Source organism: Apaloderma vittatum, unplaced genomic scaffold, assembly GCF_000703405.1.
Source record: "Apaloderma vittatum isolate BGI_N311 unplaced genomic scaffold, ASM70340v1 scaffold2057, whole genome shotgun sequence".
Taxonomy (NCBI): domain Eukaryota; kingdom Metazoa; phylum Chordata; class Aves; order Trogoniformes; family Trogonidae; genus Apaloderma; species Apaloderma vittatum.
The window spans coordinates 3,183-24,124 of record NW_009726490.1 but is presented as its reverse complement, the minus strand read 5'-3'; the positions used below and the strand labels follow the sequence as shown (position 1 = coordinate 24,124).

Below are 20,942 nucleotides of genomic sequence, written 5' to 3'. Positions count from 1 at the left end.
TTTTCCACCCTCTTTCTGCTTTCCTCTTTCTGGTTCTGGTAGTTCTCTTTTCTCCATTTAGTTAAAGAAACCTAGTCCACTGCTTTGCAAGAAATGGAAATCCAGGGGAAAATAAGAGTGGGACGTGCTCCTGTCATACTTTCTTTTCTAATGCTCTCATTTTTTTTCCCCTTCTTACACATTGTATGTGTAGTAACATTGGTGGATTTCTCTTAGAAATGTTTGTCTTGTCTGCCCTTGAACCCATTTCTTGCATCCAAAATAAGCTTTGGCAAAGGATTTCACAGATTTACAGCTCAGGAGAGCAGGGCAAAAGTTCTTACGAGTAGCTTCAGTCTGTTGAGTTTAGTGGAAAGACACCATTTTACCGAAGCAAAATATAGGCTGTTACAGTAGCGCCATGAGTTTCATCATACGGGCCTAATCTATGAAGTCATCCTTGTTAATGTTGTATTTTTTGAATTATACATGAAATAGCTGCAGTCCATAAACAGGAAAACATGCTGAAATAAAATTAATTTGAGATAGTGTTTAGAGAAATGCTTTCTTGATAGAAAAACTTGTAAATTTCATGTGGTTTTTTGTTACGGCATTGTTGGTTTTTAGGGACTTAGGGGTTTGCTCAAAATGATGTACATTGACAGTCTTAATATTGAGAGTCTGTGCTGCTTTTTTCTTTTTCTCTCTGAGAGTTATCTTTTTTTTTTTTCTTTATTTAGGAAGAATAGAGAGTGATGCAGGCAGGATGTGTTGTGCTGACTAACAAAATCTGAGAGGTGCTTATTGAAAGTACCGGGTTTATTTCCAGTCAAGTGTAACATCAAATGTGTAGAACTCCTTCAGCCTTCCCACTCAAGTAATTTTGTCATTGTTATTTCTTCATCACTCCTGTCAAAGGGACAAATTTTGCCCTCTAATGTCTATACAGTTTGTCCTTTGAATTCAAAGGAAGCACACTAACAGTTTTGGAGGTGAATGCCTTTTTGTAGGCTCTGCATATTGCTCACTTAGATGCCTGAGGTGTGTATTTTCTTCCTTGGCTGAAAGAGGGAAAATTTTATTTGCTTCCTTTACTTTCTTATGAGACTCATTCACTACGATATATTCTATGAATTACTCCGGAATCCAGAAGATCGGAGTCCCTGGTCTGTCTTGGGCAAATCCTTTAATTCCAAATGTCCCATTTATGATAGTCTCAAAAACTGAGTTGATCTGCTTGTTTATTTCAGATGCAAATAGATCAGGGGCTGCCTGCTTCAAATTTTTGTCTATGAAACCTTCTGTAATACTACTGTGTGTTTTTGCTAAAATTTCTTGATTTTGTTAGAATGGAAACATAAATTTATATACTAATTGTATGTATTTAAATCCTTCAGCATGAGGATACAGGTCAGTTAGCAAATGGAACAATCTGTGATTTATCTCTACCTTGATTAATTTTAATCATAGGTATTTCTTAATTTTGAGTTCTCTAACAATTAGGATAAATTTTGCTTCTAATGAAGACACAACTGCTCAGCTAGAATAGGATTATGGTAATTATTCTAGTAGCAAAGAAATTTGTTTCATAAGCTCTTAGAAGGTTTAGTTATCTGACCAAAAACAAGATCAATGTGGTTGGTGCTAATTAAAGCAAATAGACTGAAGAATAAAAAAAGGTTTAATTCTGAATTTATGAATATCATTAAAAGCTTACATGACTAGTTCGATGTGCATTTTGTTGCATTGTTGGGAGAAGAAAAAGTATCTGCATTTGTAAGACAAGTAGAAACAAGAAGTGACCTTCAACTTTTTAAAGCCTTTAAAAGGAAACTGTTTTAAGGAAATAAGTGTGGCTAAGCCTCTGATACAGGCCTTTGGCAAACCACAAATGACTATTAATTAGCTCTACTGCATTGGGTTAACTTAATAAAAGGTAGCTTAATATAGACAGAAAACATTCTTATCCATTACGCTGGTGATGTAAATTATGATAATAACACATTGCTGTTCTTTTTACCTCTCCAAAGGGCTTTATTAAAAGCAGATGCTTCTTGTCACCAGCACCCCGTGATGTGATTGTAACTACTGGTGTTGTACAGGTGACATAGATGACTGTTTATCACCAAAGAGCAGGTAGAAATAAAGACAATATGCTGAGGGTGAGGGCAGGCACTCACCAAAGCAGAAACATGAGCAAATCTGCACTTGCAGACACAATTCATATGTACCAGCATAGAGCTGTTGAACCAATGTGCTTCTTCTGCCGCCTCTGGGCTGAAGCTGTTGGGGAACTTCTGGTTTGAGGGAGCTGGCACAGTGCTGCAGAGCGTAGCTGGGTGCAGGTCACGCACCAGCCAGTCCTGCTTGTGCGATTCTGTGTCCTGTGAGCTGCCCTTGCCTTCTTCAGCATTGACCCAAAGCCTGTAAAACTCTTTTCACCATTGCCAAGAGCAGATGTCGTGGCAGAGCGGGGCTAGCTGGGCTGTTGCTGTACCATCTTTTAGATGATTTCCCAGCATACTATTAAAAGCCAAGTCTCATCCCTTCTCAGACTTACTGCCTTATAGGGATGGGGCAAATCCAACAATTTTGGCCGTCCCCTTTGTTTCTTTCTTGTTTTAGATACAAGATGTTCTCCACAGCTCCAAGAAAAGCTCCCTGGTGAGCTAGAAGACCAAGCATGCATTTTGCCTTCTCTTTTCTCATTTTTATTTGAGCCCAATGATTAATAGAAGCCATAACAATGGTTTTTATAAGAAAAATATATCTTACAACTGTTTAAAAAGATAATACAGATAGTTATAAATAACATACTTTCTCCTTGAATTCCCTATGTCTCTAGTATTTGAATAATAAATAATTGCTATAATAATAAAGCATTAAAATGAATTAACCTTTCGTATTAATATTTTTATTTTATCTTTATAATTTTATGGACAATGCTATAAATAATGATCAAATAAACCTGAGTTCTAGAACAAAATCTCAGAGTCACACTTACACAGATGAATATATGTATGTATGCATGTACTGCATACAGCATACTGAGGACAGGAGATTAGTCTGATAGGCTGCTATGTGCATAAACAAGTTTCTTTTGGTTGTCCATGTTTGCAGCTCTAAACAGCCTTGGAGTCAAGTAAGTTGAAGAATACTTAGCTGGTGGCGTTCAGGAAGCCTGTGAAAACAATAGCCCTTAGTCACATACATGTTTTCTGCTTGCATGCATGAAATGTGTTTTAATTGTAAGAAACAGACTGAAAGCCACAGTTAAAGGCAATATGCACACTTAAATGCAAAAACATTTCCTAAGGGTGAGATGAACTACAAGATCATGTCTTCAGCTAGGACAAATCTGGGTAGCATCAGTGACGTTGCCACAAATGCCGCTGAAAGATCTGGGCCAGAAAAAGGATTTTGAAGCTTAGTTTACAACGAAGTAAACCCTGATGGAGTGCTGGTGTGTATGAGATAAATTGATTCACCCACCCATCAAAACTGAATCAGTTATATCAACAAGGTACTAATTTTTTAAAAGTCAAGCATACAGTGTAAAAAGGACTATTTAATATACACTTAAAAAAAAAAAAGTGAAAGAAAAGGCAAACAATGGAACAATCTCTGTTTTCCATCTAGGCTGGTGTAGCTCCATTGCACTGACTCTTTTTATACCAGAGCAGTTCAGATCAGAATTCACTTCTTGTCCTGAAGATTGAATTTATCTCCCACAGCTTTTGTTTCTGTTCACTTCTCAAGCAGCATGCTGTTGTGCCTCTTTCTTCTTTTAATAATTTGCTTCACAGTAATATTTTAGAGGCATACCAACTGAAATGAGGGAAAGAAGAGAGTATGGAACTCATAATTGAGGCATATTTTTCCTCTTACTTTGGACATTTTCATGCTGTTTGTGTTTCCACTAATGTAACTTGCTCTAATTATGAAAACGATGATAGCTTTTTGATCAGAGATCAGGGGTTTCTCCTTTGAAGCAAGATTTTAATAACATTTTCACCTGTTACTTGTCCTTCACTGTGCTTGGAAAGTTTGCGGGACTTTAATTACTAGGAAGTGGAGTGTTTTTATTGGGAGTGATCTTTACTTTCTTGAGAGTGATCTTTACCTATTTGCTGGATACATTAAATGCTGCTGGTTTTAGTGCTTGCAGTTGAAGTAAATCACGGTTCAGAGAAATAAATAATGATTCCAGGTATTATGCAGTGATTCAGCCCTAGGAAACTCTTGCCCGAATGAAGAGTTGAGACAGTTTTATAATTATATTTCCCAATACATTAGTTTTATAGAAATGTTTATGTTTAATTGCATTTTTTTAAAACTGTCTCCAATTAGATGTTTACCCAACTACTGTGAACATGGAGGAAAATGCTCTCAGTCCTGGACCACCTTTTACTGTGACTGTAATGATACAGGCTACATGGGAGCTACTTGCCATAATTGTAAGTAAATCCACATGTACAGTATTTTCTACTGCAACTGGTGTGCCAGGGTGCACATAAACTAGAGAGGAGCTTTGTGAGAGGAGCAGTCAGTCATATTACAGGATGTAGCATGTCCTGAAATGTTGTGAAACAGGTCAAGAATTGGGCTGGGAACACAGAGGAATCCACTTGCAAATATGCGGTTTTTGACAAATATTTTGGAGAAAATGAAACCAGATTATTTTATCTAAATTTCCATATTTTGGTCACATTATGCATTGATTTTGTGAATCTTAAATTCATTCATGTTATATACACATCACAGACACATTGGTCATCGCGCATTTAGTTCAATTTAGCTGGGCTGAGCTGGGTGATTTTAACCTGTGTTTGGGGCTGTACATCAATTTTGGCACCATGAGCTGCTTTTTTTTTAGAATATCTGAAATTTCATGTTGCAAGAACCCAGTTTTCAACAGTTTATCATTCTGGAATTTTGCTGAACCAGTATTTATTTCTGTTATTAGCAAGGATACAATATCTGAAAGACTGTCGGTACATGAAGCATTCAGTTACTGAAAACCACAGTGAAAGGGAAGGTATTTTAAAGTTTTTATTAAAAAATATCAAGTGGTAAAGGCACGGCATGCTGAGTATTCTAATAAAAAATAGAGAGAGAAAATGGAAGCCAAAATAAAGCCTTGTTCATATAGGTGACTAAAAGGGAAAACACTTAGAAAATGAAAGTAAACTTCCTGTTCTATCACTGGAATAAAGGGGAAAAAAAAAAGTGAGTAAGAATAGCAGTTCAGGAATACAGCTATAACCACTCCACATGTTTTATGAGCAGATGGACCACAGATAGGATGAGAGTGGTGAGAGACACGTTTTATTTTCCCCCCTGTTAAGCTAAAAAGCAGAAGAGAAGGTACTTAGTGGTTTGAAGCTGAGAATATTGGCAACTCTACTGTAATTTTGGAGACCTTAATGATTTGATAATTAATAAAGAAATCATTTCTGGTGTGGGGTCAGCAGCTGACGGGAAAGGCTGTTGAGAGGTCTATAAATAGATTTGTCACCTGAGCATGGTAAGCACAAAGGAAGCTGAGGGTTTGGTGCAGAAATCGTGCTAAGCCAGATGAAAGATGAGGAGGAAAATGCTGCATTTATATTTTTGCAAAGAGGTTTACTTTTTGTCCAATATTTTTGTCATTCCGAAAGTTATAACCCCTTTTTAAAACCTCCAAACTCAACCTGGAGTACATACAGTGACTGAGGCTGGAGCAGGGAATTTATACCAGCTTATGGTTGATACAAAGCTGGATGGCCAAACTGGTTGGTGAGAAGGGAGAGGCTTCTTGGGAAGGGAGAGGCCTGTGGCTACTGACTGTCAAAGGCGATTAGGGACGCTAACCTTGAGGCTACATCTACATGGTCATGCTAGCTCAAGGCCTGAGGCTCGCTACGGCTGTGCCAGCTCAGTGTTTCTTGCATCTGAAGGAGACCATCTCATTACTGCGGGGCCTGGTTCATGACTGGCTTTCCCCACGGATACTTGCATGGAGCTAGTGAAGCCTCAGGCTTTGTGAACTCATGTCTGCGCTCTCAAAGGCACATACATAGCTGCAGGTATTTAAGATTTACTGATGTAAAAACTACTCTGAAAAGTTTCTTGGGAAGATCTTGTGTTAAGACTTACCACCAGATCAAGCTGTGCACAAACATGAGGTACAGCTATTCAGCTGCTCGGCTTATTTTCAGCCGTATTATCAACAGCTAATTTGATTCCAGATACACTGTAGAGCCAGCTGCCCTGTAAGCCAAGCAACACTGATAAAGAGCAGCGTTAGTCTGCAGTAATGCATTCATGTGCTTGAAACGTGTGATGAAGCCTTTTCAAAGTGGGTGGGCAAATGCAGACTTGGCAAGAAACCCACAGAACAAGAGACGTTATCACTCTCAGCTTGCAGTGGTTAACTGCAGGAGTATCTTGCAGCAGGTGAATGAAAGCAGCAGATCTGATCACAGTGTAACTCCAGGATATCCTCAATGTACAGGCAACTCTTCCAATCATGTAATTCAGTGTATTTCTATCAAAGTAAAACATCTGATTTCTGGAGGTTTGAAACATTATCTCAACAGATTTTGATTTTAACAAGAGCACTGAGGCTGACAGGTCTAAAATTGAACTTGTACCACTTTGGAGAGGTTATTTCTTTTACTAAACTGCCCTTCAGACCCAAGTCCATGCAGCAACAGTGGAAAGATTTAACTGGCAATCTGCTGCAAACATAGTGTGAATAGCTTCATTGTCAACTGGATTTCTTTTCTAAGTAGTGGGTGCCAGTTGTTGAGCAATGCAAAAAGACCCGTTCCTTGCCATGTTTTCAGGAAGAACTGCATGACATGTATCTGCAAACCAGTATTAATTGGTTTATATTTTATCAGCTCAGACTGGGAAACCTTACCATTTTAAGAAGGGAGATCTGAAGATAAAATGCCCTTAACTTATTGTCATCAACTGTAAAACTGTTAAACTGGTTGATGCATAAGCAACCTTACTGGTTTCCTCTGTGAGGAATGGCTAACAATACAGACTACTACGCTGCTCCAAAGAGTGTACAGTTAAGTTTCTGAGGGGGGAAAACAATCAGGTGCAGGTAATGGAGTGCCAAAAAGCCTTCAGCAGCATCACAGGTGGCAGTTTCAGTCTACCAGGTACATAATTATTGCTACGCTTTCTTGTAGGCTTCAAGTCATAAGGGAGAGATTTAAAAGAGGAAGAAATTCAATGCTTGCAGGCATGAAGGAGTGACATGGGAAAAAGCAATAATGTTCATGTTTTAAAAATAGAAGGCTGTGGCTATAGGAGTTTGATGTTTTTGACAGGGCTAATGCCAGAGTCATGACAGGTAGACAAGCTGGAAATATGCAATGAAAACAAGAGATAAATAGTTTGCATTTGGTACAACAGAAGCGAAGTAGACAGTGGCATGGCAGAACAGTAAGTTGATAGAAGACACAACTGGGACAGTGTTTGCATGACTGCGTCGGATACCTGGGACAAGATTGTGTCTGTCATGACTGAAAATGGGTATAGTTGAAATTCAAGACATTTAGATGAAGCAAAAGCACATTTCTCAAGACACTTATAAAAACTAGCTGGGTCTAGGCATGGCCTTAGTATAATCTTCCTAGAGGCAGTCAATTTTCTGTAAACCTCAGGTATCTTTCTACTCACTCAAAATCCCTCCTGATCCTGAAACCTCCTGAACTGTCACAAGAGGTGTGGCAATCTACCTGACCCAGATGAGGGTCCACTACTGAAAGGGTGCAGGGTCACGACCCATTAAATAGCTATTCGGTGGCAGTCAAGGTTTCATCCTGAAGTCTTTTCTGGTTCTGCTTCTGTTCTCCTCTTTTTTTAATTCAGCTATGAATACAATTGAAATAATCCTAAACCTCATTGATGTTTTCTGGGTATCCATAAAATATGGGTAAAGTCTGAATGTTTTTTCGTGATTGTGAAGGTTATTGCCAGATACATAAGTCCATTTCTCAGTTTAGTAATGGTTAATCCTTCACAAACTAACACGTGTGGAATGTTAATCAATAGGTTCCGGGTCTTTTCTTTGTTTTGGGGCATGTTTTGTGCTTTTGACTTTTTTGTTCCAATGGAGAAAGATTTGGTTTTCCCTCTCATCATTCCAACTGCCAGTGCAATTCATGTCTTCTCGTGGGCTAGTCACAGTGCTGATTTGCAGTTGTGTTTTCATCTCTGTGCTCTCTGTAGCATCTCTGTGTAGCACCGAAGCGGGTGCTAGTGCCTGGCTGTCACAAATGTGTGTGGACATCCAGTTTGATGGGAAGCATAAAACTTGTGTTAACTGTCCCCACTACTCATTTCACTGCCCATAGTCTGGATAACTAGGGGTCATGGAATAACCCTATAGAATATAAAGCCAATGGTAGGCAAGTTATATATGCTCACGTATGAGGTTTTTGTGCCTTAGTTTCTCCACCTCTGTTGGGAATAAAATCCAATTTGCAATTATAATTGAATGGGATGGGGTCTATATCATCTGCTGAAGCAGTATAGATTCTATCCTATGGAACTACTGTTTGCTTACTGCTACTTGAGCTTATCTGTAGCTAAGAGTGCTTTGAGGATACAATCTTATTTTGAGTCTGTAAAATTCGTGGGTTTACTTTTTGGGTTATCTTTTAAATGTGCTTCACAGAGCTTGCATTTAAACAGGTTGGAAGATAAGCTCAGCTGCAGCTTTCTTAGTGACAGATATTTTCCTCGTTTCTAAAGTGTAGTGGGTAGGCTACTATTCTGTCAGATATTGGAGTAGTCTGATGTATCCAGATAGATAGGACAAGATCCTTTGTGTAATCACATGTGTGAAGCATAGGAAAATAGATAATAATGTAATGTTTGTTTTCCTCTTTTAGATAGAAACACTGATGTTAGTACACAGCTTGGGAAAAAGTCTTGGGTGGGATTCATCTCATCTATTTTTCTGCTGCCTGATTCTGGGACATCTAATCTGAGATAGTGGTCTGTTCACTCTGTGTATGTAACACAGTGTGAGCTATTTTCAGAACTTGACTAATCTTGCTGTGAGATAAGGGTGTCCATGGTAGGTTCGTGGACCACCTCTGAAATATGCCAGTGTCTGTCCTCTGTAGCGGGAAGCTGTCTTAGCTTAGATTTATATTAGGCAACTGAAGCTCGATCAGAATTATAGGTGTATATAGAGAGAGAAATAGAGGGAGAGGAATTACAGATGTGTGTGTATATATATAAAAAAATATATTTATTTCAAAGGTCATACTTTAAAACCTGCATAGTCTTCCCTGTCATAGTATTAATTCTCCTTGTAATTATCATGTGATAGTGAAAGCAGTAGACCAGTGTAAAATGGCCCTGAGATACAGAATGTTATAACTTTATTACAAAGTAATGATTAGTAATCTCCTCTTTCTGTGAGTTATGCAGGTCCCTTAGAAAGCCTCATCTTCCCCTTCTGTATTTCTGTTAGTTTTATACATGATAGTTTTCAGATGGCCTTTAGTCTTGGGTGTATTTTTTTATTCCTAGGAGTGCTGAACATTGATATTAAAGATGATAAGAAATATAAAATAATGGTTTTATTCTTCATGTTCTGGGGATGTCAACATGTCCCAAAGCTTTTCAAGGTGATAATTAACAGAATGTAATTTAATTCTGGATATTTGCTTTGGTGTGTGATCTATCTTGCACATTCAGGCATGTGTCTTATTGGCCTAGGTAATTGCTGGAAGAAACCTCCATCCAATAATGGAAATGTCATGTACTTGTTGGTATGACATAAACTTAACATTGCTTCAGGCTTTGAAAATGTATTTTTAAATATTAATATGCTTACTGTATATATAATTTTTGATCTGAAAAGACTAATACAGCTTCAGCCAGAGCTGCATCTTAAAGCACCAGCCATGGATTTGGTAATCCTATGTTCCAAGGTAGGGAGAGGCAATCACAATTTGCTGGCTGGGCAGACAAGGTTCAGAGAATTAAGATGTCTTAACAGTGAGTCTGATCATGTAATCTGCATGTCCTAAGTAGCCGGTTTTCCTATCTGAGATTCTTGGAATAGGTTTTTTATCACGTGTATTTAAACATGTTGGTGTTCCTTCACTAAACAAAGCACACTTATATTCATGTGAAGCATTCAGTACTGTACTTGGTATTCCTGCATATTTTTGTTCACACCATGCTTTAGGCATATAAATTTTCATTGTTTATTTTTAATAAGTTACTGTCTTATTAATGCTTTCCCTTCAGTTAGTATATCTGTAAATTGTACATCTGCATTTCTCTGTGTTGTTCATTTAGAAAAAAGTCTTTCCCTTTCCCTGACATTTCTTTATGAATAACACAGAGAATAGTCCACTTTGGGACTTTATTGCAGAACAGTGTGTGGGGGGCACTAATTCAATCCCTTTTGAAGCCTGCCTGTGTCAGGTGTGACCAGCACCACAGGGACACCAGTACTTCCAAAAGCAAGGCTGAAATGCCATGCTTTGCTCAGTGTGCCCTTCAAGTCTTTGATTCCTTCTTTCCCTCCGACATTGCTCTTAAAAAATGCAGTAGGTCTCCCTGACTGCTTTCTTGCAGCAGCAGGACTTGCAGGTCCTGCACCAGCACCGGGCAGGGGCCACTGGGGTACGTGACTGACTCGGCCACATTCAAACCTGAGAGGGAAGGACGGGCTGACGTGACCTTTTGTACCTCAGCTCGGAGGAGCCTTAGTTTGAATTGCAGGAAATTGTCTGATCCCCAAGTGCAATAAAAGGATCCCTCCCGAACATACATTTAGGTGACGTTGTGGTAAAAGTCATTTTAAAGCTATCTATGGAAATAACACATTCTTTATCAGATGAGTAAATACGAATTTTAAAAAGGAAAAATAAGCCATCTGTCATCCATGCACATCACAGCGGAGACTGCATTAGTCTGTCAACAGCAGAGCTGTCAAAATCCAGTTTTCGAGAGTACAGATTTCATTTTCTGCCATTGAACAAGACAATTGTATTATAAGGGTGAGAATGACGATCATTCCCAGAGTTCATTGCCTGTACTAATCCCTCTGCTGCTGGAATGGGAAGAAACCACCTCCCATTGCATGTTGCTTTATTTGTTATTTAGAAAAATCCTTGATTGAACACTTATTACTCTGAATCTGTAAGAATAAATCTGTCAGGCCTGAGGTATAAAAGCAGAGGGTGAAAGAATCATCTCCAACATGCCTTCGGGAGCTCTGAGCATTTTGGCAAGAATGCTTTAATTCAGTCTGTGTTGGCATTTGTGAGTATTAATTTGTCCAAGGTTAGTCCAGGGCTGGTTGGAGATCCAAACTGAATCCCCAGCTTCTACTGGCCTTTCCAGTCTATAACCAGTACATAAGTTTTCACCTCAGAATACAATAATGATAATTTTTACAGGAGTTATTACTATGCTTTGCATGTAAGGTGCAAAGATTTACAAAGCAATTAAATGAGTCCCAGATGATCTATGAGAAAGTATTCTGTCCCCAATTTTTCATGACTGTGCAGATTTTAGAGCTGGTGAGAGCACATCTCACCACTTTGTTTTTGCTGTGGAGTGGACAGTGTCAGCACCTCCTAATGAAATCAAGAATTAAAGTTATTTAGGTATCTTTTATTGTATTTTATTTATTATATCACCATAAAATGTTATCTCCCTCTGAGAAGCTGAAAATTATCAGCTGCTTTTGTTAGATTATGAGAATCCAATCTGGAAACAGCGATATTATGGCATTCATTTTAGTAGTCATAGGTAGTACGGCTCAAATTCTGACTCTCCAGTATTTGCAATGAAATATGCGAGATCAATTCCCAAAGTAATTGGAAGTACAGTAGGAAAGACATATTGTGAATTTTAAGGTTTACTTTTAAATAATTTTATTTTTTGAGGAAAGTTATCTTAGTGTCCATTAAATTTGAAAAGGATAGAATCCTCTGACAAAAAAAAAATCAAACAAACTAACAAATTGCTTTTGGAGTTTACACTTGTGGTTGAATCTATGCCAGTAATGTACTGGTGAAGGTTTACCTTGCCTTGTGTCTCAGTAGTAAAACTGAAGGCTGGTTGTAACTGTAACCTCTGCATTAAGTCCAACAACCAACACTATTTTAAGTATGGGTAACGGGCATGGGTTACTGGGTGAATAACAAAAAGAGGGGGCTCTAAATATGTTGCTCACTAGGGGTTGTTGGCAGAAGTTCAAGTCTTTTCACAAAGAACAGTTGTTTGGGTTTTGGTTTTTTTTAGCTGAAATCGAAGTTGAGGTGAAAAATGGAATTAAAGTGGTCTGAGGGAGAGGAGGGGTTTTATAAGTTAGGAACATGAGGGCAAAGGAAACACAGTTGTTAAGTACTCAGGAAAACTGAGGCCAGCAAAAGGCTGCTCTGCCTGGGACCTCCACAAGGAAACAGCAAGCACGTGCTTAGTGAAGGTTATCATGGAGACTGCAGGTGAACTGGTTAGGGCAAAAGTAAGATTGGAAGCCAAATGTCAGTATAGTAGCAAGTACACAGTGAAAAGCTGAATAAAAAGATGTTTTATTGTAAACAATGGAAGTCTGACGTTGCAAATGTTTATGCTCAGCCGTGTGCTTTTAAAGGTTTCAGCTATGGTAGGGTTAAAATCCCTTCTGGTTTAAGGACTGTAATTAAAACAGTTGGATTAACAGGTTCAAGATACTTCAGAGAGCTGAACAGTGATGAAATTGCTCACATTTAAAACCTGTCAGCCTCTCGCAGCGCACTGAATCAAAGCTGAAGTTTCAATTGCAGAGCCAAGCTAAGAGGGACCCCAGCCCTGTCAGACCTGACTGCAGGGTGCAGAGAGCTGCTGTGTGTGCTCTGGCTGAGCAGCCATAAGGGTTTTGATGCAGAAATGAGAAAATGAAATTCTGTAGTGAATTCTATGCAAAAGGTCAAAATAGATTTTTATAATAACATTAAAATTTCTTAATGCCTTTCTGTCATTCAAGTCTGAATTATGGATCTGTAGCTTGAACCTATTTACAGTTTTTCTGGGGTGCTTCTGTATGGATATAGTGTGTGTTACTTGTTAAAATGTGGGATTTGTATGTCTCAGATCCATAATTTTGATTTTTGAGCTTATGATTCTTTATATCTCAGGAGATACAAGAAAACATGTAGAATTGGGTAATGTTGATCTGACTGGGGGTAAAGTGTTTACTTTATGAATGCTCATCCAGGTTTGACAAACAATTTTTTAAGCACCTGGGAAGATGAGAAGTGAGAATTAAAGGATAGGATGGCCATTATGATCAGTGAGTAAAACAGGGTTCAAAATGAATGCTCTGATGGGATGAACTGTTGGTCTGAAAAGCTAGTTTAATTTGAGATACTTAAGGCTGAAAGAGATACCTGAGGGAAGAATTGAGTCTATGTGTTTCACATAGGATTATAAGGGTTGGGAGATAGATATCCTGAACTCAGTATTGTGCATGATTGAACACCATCAGTACGGCTCATCCCACCAGGCAGGAGAGAGCACAGAATACTTAGGGAAGTAGCTGTTGGCATGAGGAATGAGGCTCTCAGGCTGCATCAGTTTCAATAGCTAGCTCTGGGAGGATTTTAAATTTCTTTGTGAAATACAGTAGTAGCCTTTGAAAAAAATTCCTTAGAGCACTGCAAAAATGTCAGTGCAGGGTCCAATGTTATACCTTATAAGTGATTCTGAGGAAAAAATCAAAAAAAAAAGCAGTAAAAGACATCTAGTCTCTTTATGACCAAGGAAAACCAGGTATTTCTGATGTCCATTTTCCTTTACTAAATCTGAGACCTTGGAGCCAAGCTGGTTGGGTTTTTTGTTGTTGTTGTTGGTTTTTTTCCTGTCTTCCTGGAATAACCAATGTTAAAAGCAGTAGGCGATGAGCCAAACTCTGCCACTGTGACACCTTTTACACTTTGATTTTTTTTTTTCCCCTTGTACAGTAGTTTACCCTAATGCTTTTAACTGCCATACATCTCTGTGAGGTCCAAGCCATGCTCGCAGGGGGTAGTAGGGGTTCATGTTCGCTGCTGACATCTCTTTCCATGGAGCACTAATGTAGTACAACTCCGTAAAGCAAATAGCTTCACCCTGGCTGCCTGCAGGAACTTTGTGGCAGAAACTGCAGTGCTGGGGCTGCAGGGCCCTGCAGTTCATTCCCCAAAGGGCCTGAGGAAACACAGCAGGGACTGAAAGTCACAAACTCTGATTTTTCAGTGGTTCTGGGTCAATGGAACAAATGTTGCTGGAAATTATCATTTTATCTTCAATAGCTGGTGTAGTTGAAATTAGTCAAAAAAATGTATAGGAGGGTTAGAGAAAGAAAACTGATCTTGCTTTTTTGAGACAAAAGATAATGTAGAGGTTTCATTTTCAAAATTACGTTTTCAAAAAGTGCTTGATTAAGCTTTTTAATGAGAAAACAAGCTTTGCAAGGGCAGCCGATAATGAACATTATTTTTGTTGTTTTGGTCCCATTTTGGTGAACACTTGAAAACAGATTTGAAGGAGTGAAATAATAAACACTATTAAAATGCTTCACAGGAAGGAATAAAATCACTGTTTTTTGTTTGAGGTTTGGGTTTTTTAAATTTAAAAATAATACTTGAAAATTGTTGATGGGTTCTGCTCTGAATGAACTGGTGAACACCTCCCCTTTATTAAAAAGGTATAATTACTGCAAATGTTATTTTACCTTAAAATGACTGCATTTATCAACAATTCCATAATTACATTTGCTTGTTTTTCGAAAGTGAGGCCCTATTACATACATAAAGATTGGTGATTCTTTAGTGACAACTGCAATAATGGTTTCCTACTGGACTCAAAACACGCAAATCTCCATGTACATCAGAGAAGTCTGGCACAAAACAGAACGTGAATATGAAGGCAGTTTTCAGACTTTAGGCTCTGGGGTCTTAACAGTCTCAGCTGACTGTTCATTTGGTTTTTATTTTTGTATGAAATTTCTGATTGCGTGAAGAATGACTGTAAAGAGATCTTGTCTTTCATTGAACTATAAAGACAGCTTCCAGTTGTTATGGCTGCAGTACAAGGGCCTCTTCAGCAAATGGGATTGCGTAACTTTTTTCTGAAACAAGTAATCTGCTCAGGCTGCAAAGATATTGAGCAGAGCTTGGAATGGATGGTGCACTTGAAATGTCAGTGGGGGTATCTGCAAGCAGCTGAAAAACAAATATAATTTTCATCTCAGTGCATTATATAGCATAAAATAGCCAAAAAAAAAAAAAAAAAAGAGAATGAAAAGCAATGGCCTGTTTGAGTGGTATGCGGTACCAAATGCTTAAGATACAGACATGTGAAACTTTCAGTGTGCTGCTACAAAATACTGTCCACAAAAACAGTTTTTCTCTAAGTAATGATAGTTAGAACATGTTTTATGTGCTAGAGCTCAAGGTTTATAGCCTTTTCCCACTTCTTCTGCTACTCCCTTGTATTTACTGCTGGAATTCTCGTATAACCAAAAGGAAAACATACCAGGATGAATTTTCTGCTGGCAGACTTACCATAGTTTCATGGAAGCTTGCCTGTCCTTTCAGATTTATACCAGTTAAGAACCCCTAGCCTAATTTCCAGCTCTATACTGCCTTTTTTTTCCCCAAAGTTGCAGTGACAAAGAGTCTGTCTAAAGGAGAGTAGATCATCTCTGTTTGTATCTGCCCACATTATTAATAGATGAATCTTCATATCTTTTCTTATTAATCTGAAAAAAAGTATATCTGGGCTTCAATCAAAATGACAGTCAAGAGGAACCAAAACACTTCGTAAGAAAAAGTTTGTGATGCAGAAACAATTTCTAGCTGTGCCAATTCACTGACAACATATTAGTTTTATGTCTCTGCCCCTTGCACCATCCTTTGTCTTCAAAAACACTCAGCAAACAATTCAGAGGAAGCAATTGGCATATTCCCTAATGAGGCAAGATAAAGCGTCCTGTAATGATGACTATAGCAGATTCACTAAATGAACTGCAGTTTGAGAACTTTGCAAATTGATCAAACCACGATTCCTTGATTGCCTACTTAATCGCCTGTTACGGTCTCTCTCCTGACCCTTCCTATTCCATTTGCTCATGTCAGCACTTTGGTGACTGAGGGACTCTTTTAGCTCCTCAGATTGTGAATAGTGGAAGAATAGGTTCTAGTTTGGGGATTTTGTTTTATTGGCGTTTAATACGTGCTCTTGGCCATCTATGACAGGAGGAATTTAGAGATCTTCTGGACTCCTACAGTGCTTTCTACATCAGGCTAATGACTGTTCAGGAAGGAGCTTTCTTAATTCTATTTATTATAGCATGGTTAATAACTAAAGCACTGTCTCACCAGGTGATGAGTACCTTAAGCAGCTTCTTAAGTCGAGAAGGGTAATGCTGTGCACATTTAGCACTTAATGATGATCTGACTGCTGAAGACGTCTGGTCAGGAACGAAAATCATGTTTCAGTGAGTGGTACAAGTGATTGACTGGTGAGACACTTAATTCATAACCAATTTGGGATTGGAGCCCCTTGAACTGTGATTCTGTTTTATTGGCAAAAGCGAAGAGATAGCCAAATTTCATTAAAATCTGAGTGATGAATTATCTTCTAGAATTCTTCAGAGTAGTAGTCAGACAAGGCTACTTCATGCAGGCCATTTAAGCCTTTCTGAAATTTGTTTCATTAGAGAAACTACTTTTAGGGAAAAACAGGTAAAGGAGGAATGTGAGTCCATGCATGCAGAGGAGTGGAAATTTTTTCTGGAGCAGAGTAACCTCTGCCTTCTGTGGAGAGGCAGGGACTGCATTTCAGTTGGGGCGAGGAAGTGCTCACCCTGCACTTGCTCTGCAAACCTCGAGTAACTTCCAGATGAAATGCACTGGGATCTTTGCAGTTCTATTTACAGCCTTGACACAGCAGATATTATGCCCGGTCAAGTTTAATTGCACTGCTTCGCTACCTGAATTGTTGAGAGGAGCCTGGAAAAAGATTTGCAGTGGTTAACGAATGGTTTATTCACAGGTTCCCCTGAGCATCTCCCAATCTGGGCATGTCCTGCGTTTGTATAATGATATATGAATGTGCAAATAGTAGCTAAATATGCACATAAAATTAAGGGGTAAGAAAAAGATAGATTTGACCACACAGCAGCCAAAGATGATGTCTAAATATATTTCTGTGTGTTTTGCTAAGGTAGCACTGGAAAGTTTACTTGAACGTTAGGGGTAATTCTGTTTGCTTGCATTTCTGTTACTTTGTCTTCTAAATAACCCCATTTCCTAGGAAAAAAAAAAAAGTCTTGATCTATCTGTCAAGTCAATCTGTGCTTTTTATCATATTTACTGACAATTAGTTCAACAATCATAAGCTGTTACTGACACACTTAATTCATAGACAATTTGGGATTGGAGCCCCTAGAACTGTGATTCAGTTGTCAGTGTAATCAGGTAAGTGTTTAAATGGGTGGAAAAAAATATCAGTCCTTCTGCAATTGTCACACATGAAGTGACAGTTATGATATCTTGCCTGAAAACATGCCTCAAATACAAAGAATTGTAGTGGCCCGTGGAAGTTTTTCCTTCTGTTCTTGCTTTTGGTGACCTGCTGTGCTTCTTTAATTAACAGCTTGGATTTTCATGGGCATTAATCCTCCAAAAGTATGTTGATAAGCAGAGAGAAATAGATGGTTTTATGAAAATAGGTCGAAAGCATAAAGATGTCACTCAGGGTGGACACCATATCTGAGACTGAGTTTTTCTGCTAGGGGACAATGGCTTGTTTTCGTTTGGAGAGTAGATGGTGGCAGGGATTTAGAGACACCTGTCAACAGTATCCTGCAGGGAAGCAGAAGACTGGCAAAATATCTGTTATCTGTGTGGACGACATTTGTGTGCATGTCTAGGTAGTAAATCATGTAAATGCATGCATATATACATGTGTCTTTGAAGTACCATTGTGTGGATGCATATATATATATTGCTCCATTACGAGATGATGGCACGTTTGAAAGTTCGTATCCTTTTACTTAAGTGTTTACATTCTTTAATCCAAAAGAAGACAAATACCCATACCTTTAAAGCGAGCATATTCTGAACAAGTGGTTAAATACATGCTTAATTCTGAGCGTGGACTTGGGTCCAAATGCATTTCAATCACATTCCCACGCTAATCAGCAGTGACCCAACAGTTTATGTTATGACAATGATTAAAGCAGTGCTCAGGTTTGAAATGTATGTGTCTGTTTCCTTCTTGTTTGTGATACAATCACTCTCTCTTTTAAAGCTGTCTATGAACAATCTTGTGAGGCTTACCGACACCAGGGGAAGACATCAGGTTTCTTCTACATCGATTCTGATGGGAGTGGACCACTTGGACCACTCCATGTTTTTTGCAATATAACAGGTAATGACCTAACCTTGTCTTTGGTGGTTTATGTTGACTCTAATATTACTGATATGTTTATCATTATACTACTAAGAAGACCTCACAATCATAGGTTTCTCAGTAGTGGGGAAAAAAGCAGAGAACTGGTAGTAACTGAGGTTCAACTCAGATGCTTCCTTAGATAGGATCCACGTAAAAGTAATTTTTAAGCTTTGAAAGACTTGCCTTTTGCTGTTGTTAAGTGATATTTAAAATAGTATTTGCATCTTAAGAAGGACACCGCTGATGTATTTTTCATAATGTCATAACTTTTAACAAGATATTTGTTTTCTACTAAAGATGTAGAAACTTAGAATTCAAACCCTCTTTTGTAACTAAATGATTTATCTGCTTTACTAGAACACTAGACCTGCGAATGATTATTAAACCCCTTGCACTGAGCTAGCTGTAAGCCCTTCCAGTCTAACTTAAGCAGGAATACTTCCCCTCATATTACTGTGCTGCCTTTGTTGTCCTGGAGAATAGAAACCTTGATTGTCCTGAGTATCTGTATGGAGGAGAAGGCACAATGATCTTAGCAGGAGGGAAGCCAAAGAGCCAGGTAGCAGAGCATGAGTCCGGCAAAGTGACCTGTTGGTTGAGACTTTACAACCTTGCAGTTCTAGTGTTTTAAAATAAAAAGGGTTTCAAATGAATATACCTGTCTGGCAAATTCTTCCCTTAAGTGGGTCTTACTTTGTGTCTAGGACTGTCATGCAAAGGCCTGAAAAAAGAGTACATAGCCCTTGTTGTGGATTTGAGTAGATGGTAGAGCATCCTTTCTTCTTTTTATTTTTGAAATGGAGAGGAAATTTTCTAGACTGTCTCTCGTTTGTCATTTTTTGCTTCCTGTGGCCAGGTGTGGGCAAAAGAATATTTATTACCCATTCTAAATTGCTAAAGATGGTTGAGCTACTTGCCGCAAATCACCTCCATGCTCAGTCCTAAAAACTAAGGACTCGGGATATTCATATTTTATCCTTAATCTCCTTGTACTTAAAGTGCCACAAATTAAATTTTCATTTTGATTTAATTGGGCAATCATTATGTTAATTAAATGCACACCAGTTAATTATTAAGTATGTTTTTTATTCAAGTGTAACAAATATTTAATAAGATGTGTCTCCTTCACTGTTGTTGAATCTCCTAAGAATTGAAAAAGAGTTTCACCTTTCTGTCTGAATATCCTTCCTTGATCTCCAGTATGGAAAATGTGCTCATTTTTATTATTTATCATATAAATATGAGTGATCAAAACATTGTCAGAGCTTTTTATCTCTGCTGAAGAAGTAGGATTTTTGACAAACTCCTTGCAGAAAGCAGCTGCTTTCCTCAAATAAATTTTATCTGGCAGAACTCCAGATTTTCTCTCTATCTGTAATGAACTTCCTGACATTCTTATTTTATTTTGGTTACAAGAAAAGTGGATGTGGGGAAAACTGACAGAACCTCCTAGCCTGGAAAACTTTTTCATATTTCTTCTTTTCCCCTAGATGTCTCATCTGAGGCACGAAGAGGTAATTTGTCATAGGAATCTCTGTTACTCTTATTGCATAAAAGAGGACTGAGACACAAAAAGAAATTACTATTTTATGATTGTCCAGAGAGCTGAAGGTACAATTGGGTTATGCTTCTTTATCATCTAAATATGGTTTGGGTACCTTAATCAGAAGAGCTTATTTTCTCTCTGGAAACATACCTTGTTGTTATGCTGATAAAAATTGTTTACAGTAACAGATGAAGTGCAAAATACAAAAAAAAAAAAATTTTCACATACACAGAGATGGATCCTGAATTTGTGCCTCGTTTCAGGTAATGCTTCTGCATAGTTTTCTACAAAATATCAATATTCAGGGAATGTAAAAAATTAAATTCTATGTTGTTATATTAGGAACGTACAAGGAACAGAGACAAAAAAAGCCAACATTATTGTTCCGTGAAATAAATCTGTACCACACTTCCTGTGAATGGAAAACTGTAGATCGTCAGAAGTGGGAATGGCTTCCACATATGGGGAGACTGAACACATTAAAAAGATGGTGAAGGGAACTGTCACAGGAAAGCATGGAGATGATAGAGAAAGCAAAAATCATAGAGAAAAATTACAGAGAAAGCAAATAGAGATTGATTCTTTTTCATCGTATAGGAGATAAGGGATAATTCAATTATGCGTTAGAAGAATTTGAGCATTTGTTGTTTGTTTTCTTCTTCCTGATGCAGTGAATAATTTAACTTGAAACTTAGAATCACACGACATCAAGCAGGCCAGTGTATCAACAGAGGGTGAAAACAGGCTGAAAAAAGCCCTAATCTGTTCTGCTAGATTTAGAAGGTGCAATTAAACATGGAGGATTTATTGCCATTCCCAGGCAGGCAGCTCTGAGGCAAAGATCACTGGGAAGTGGGAATGAGTTTCAGGACAGCCTTTTGCCTTCCTTCGCTTCCCTGGCTATATGTTCATTCTTGAAGGCAGATGTTGGCTCCTAGGCTAAATGAAGCTGGCA

The 20,942-nt window shown here is 38.2% G+C and overlaps 1 protein-coding gene across 1 annotated transcript in view; it reads left to right on the top strand.

The window, feature by feature from the left end:
* LOC104276831 (contactin-associated protein-like 5) overlaps positions 1 to 19,955 on the top strand; it is a gene marked incomplete at both ends in the record, with an annotated part of 63,744 nt that extends 43,789 nt beyond the window's left edge. The window contains 3 exons of the mRNA XM_009873279.1: positions 4,330 to 4,436; positions 18,298 to 18,545; positions 19,932 to 19,955. Of these exons, the coding sequence (XP_009871581.1) occupies positions 4,330 to 4,436; positions 18,298 to 18,545; positions 19,932 to 19,955 (379 nt within the window). The remainder of the gene's footprint in view (positions 1 to 4,329; positions 4,437 to 18,297; positions 18,546 to 19,931) is intronic.
* Positions 19,956 to 20,942: the final 987 nt, after the last annotated feature.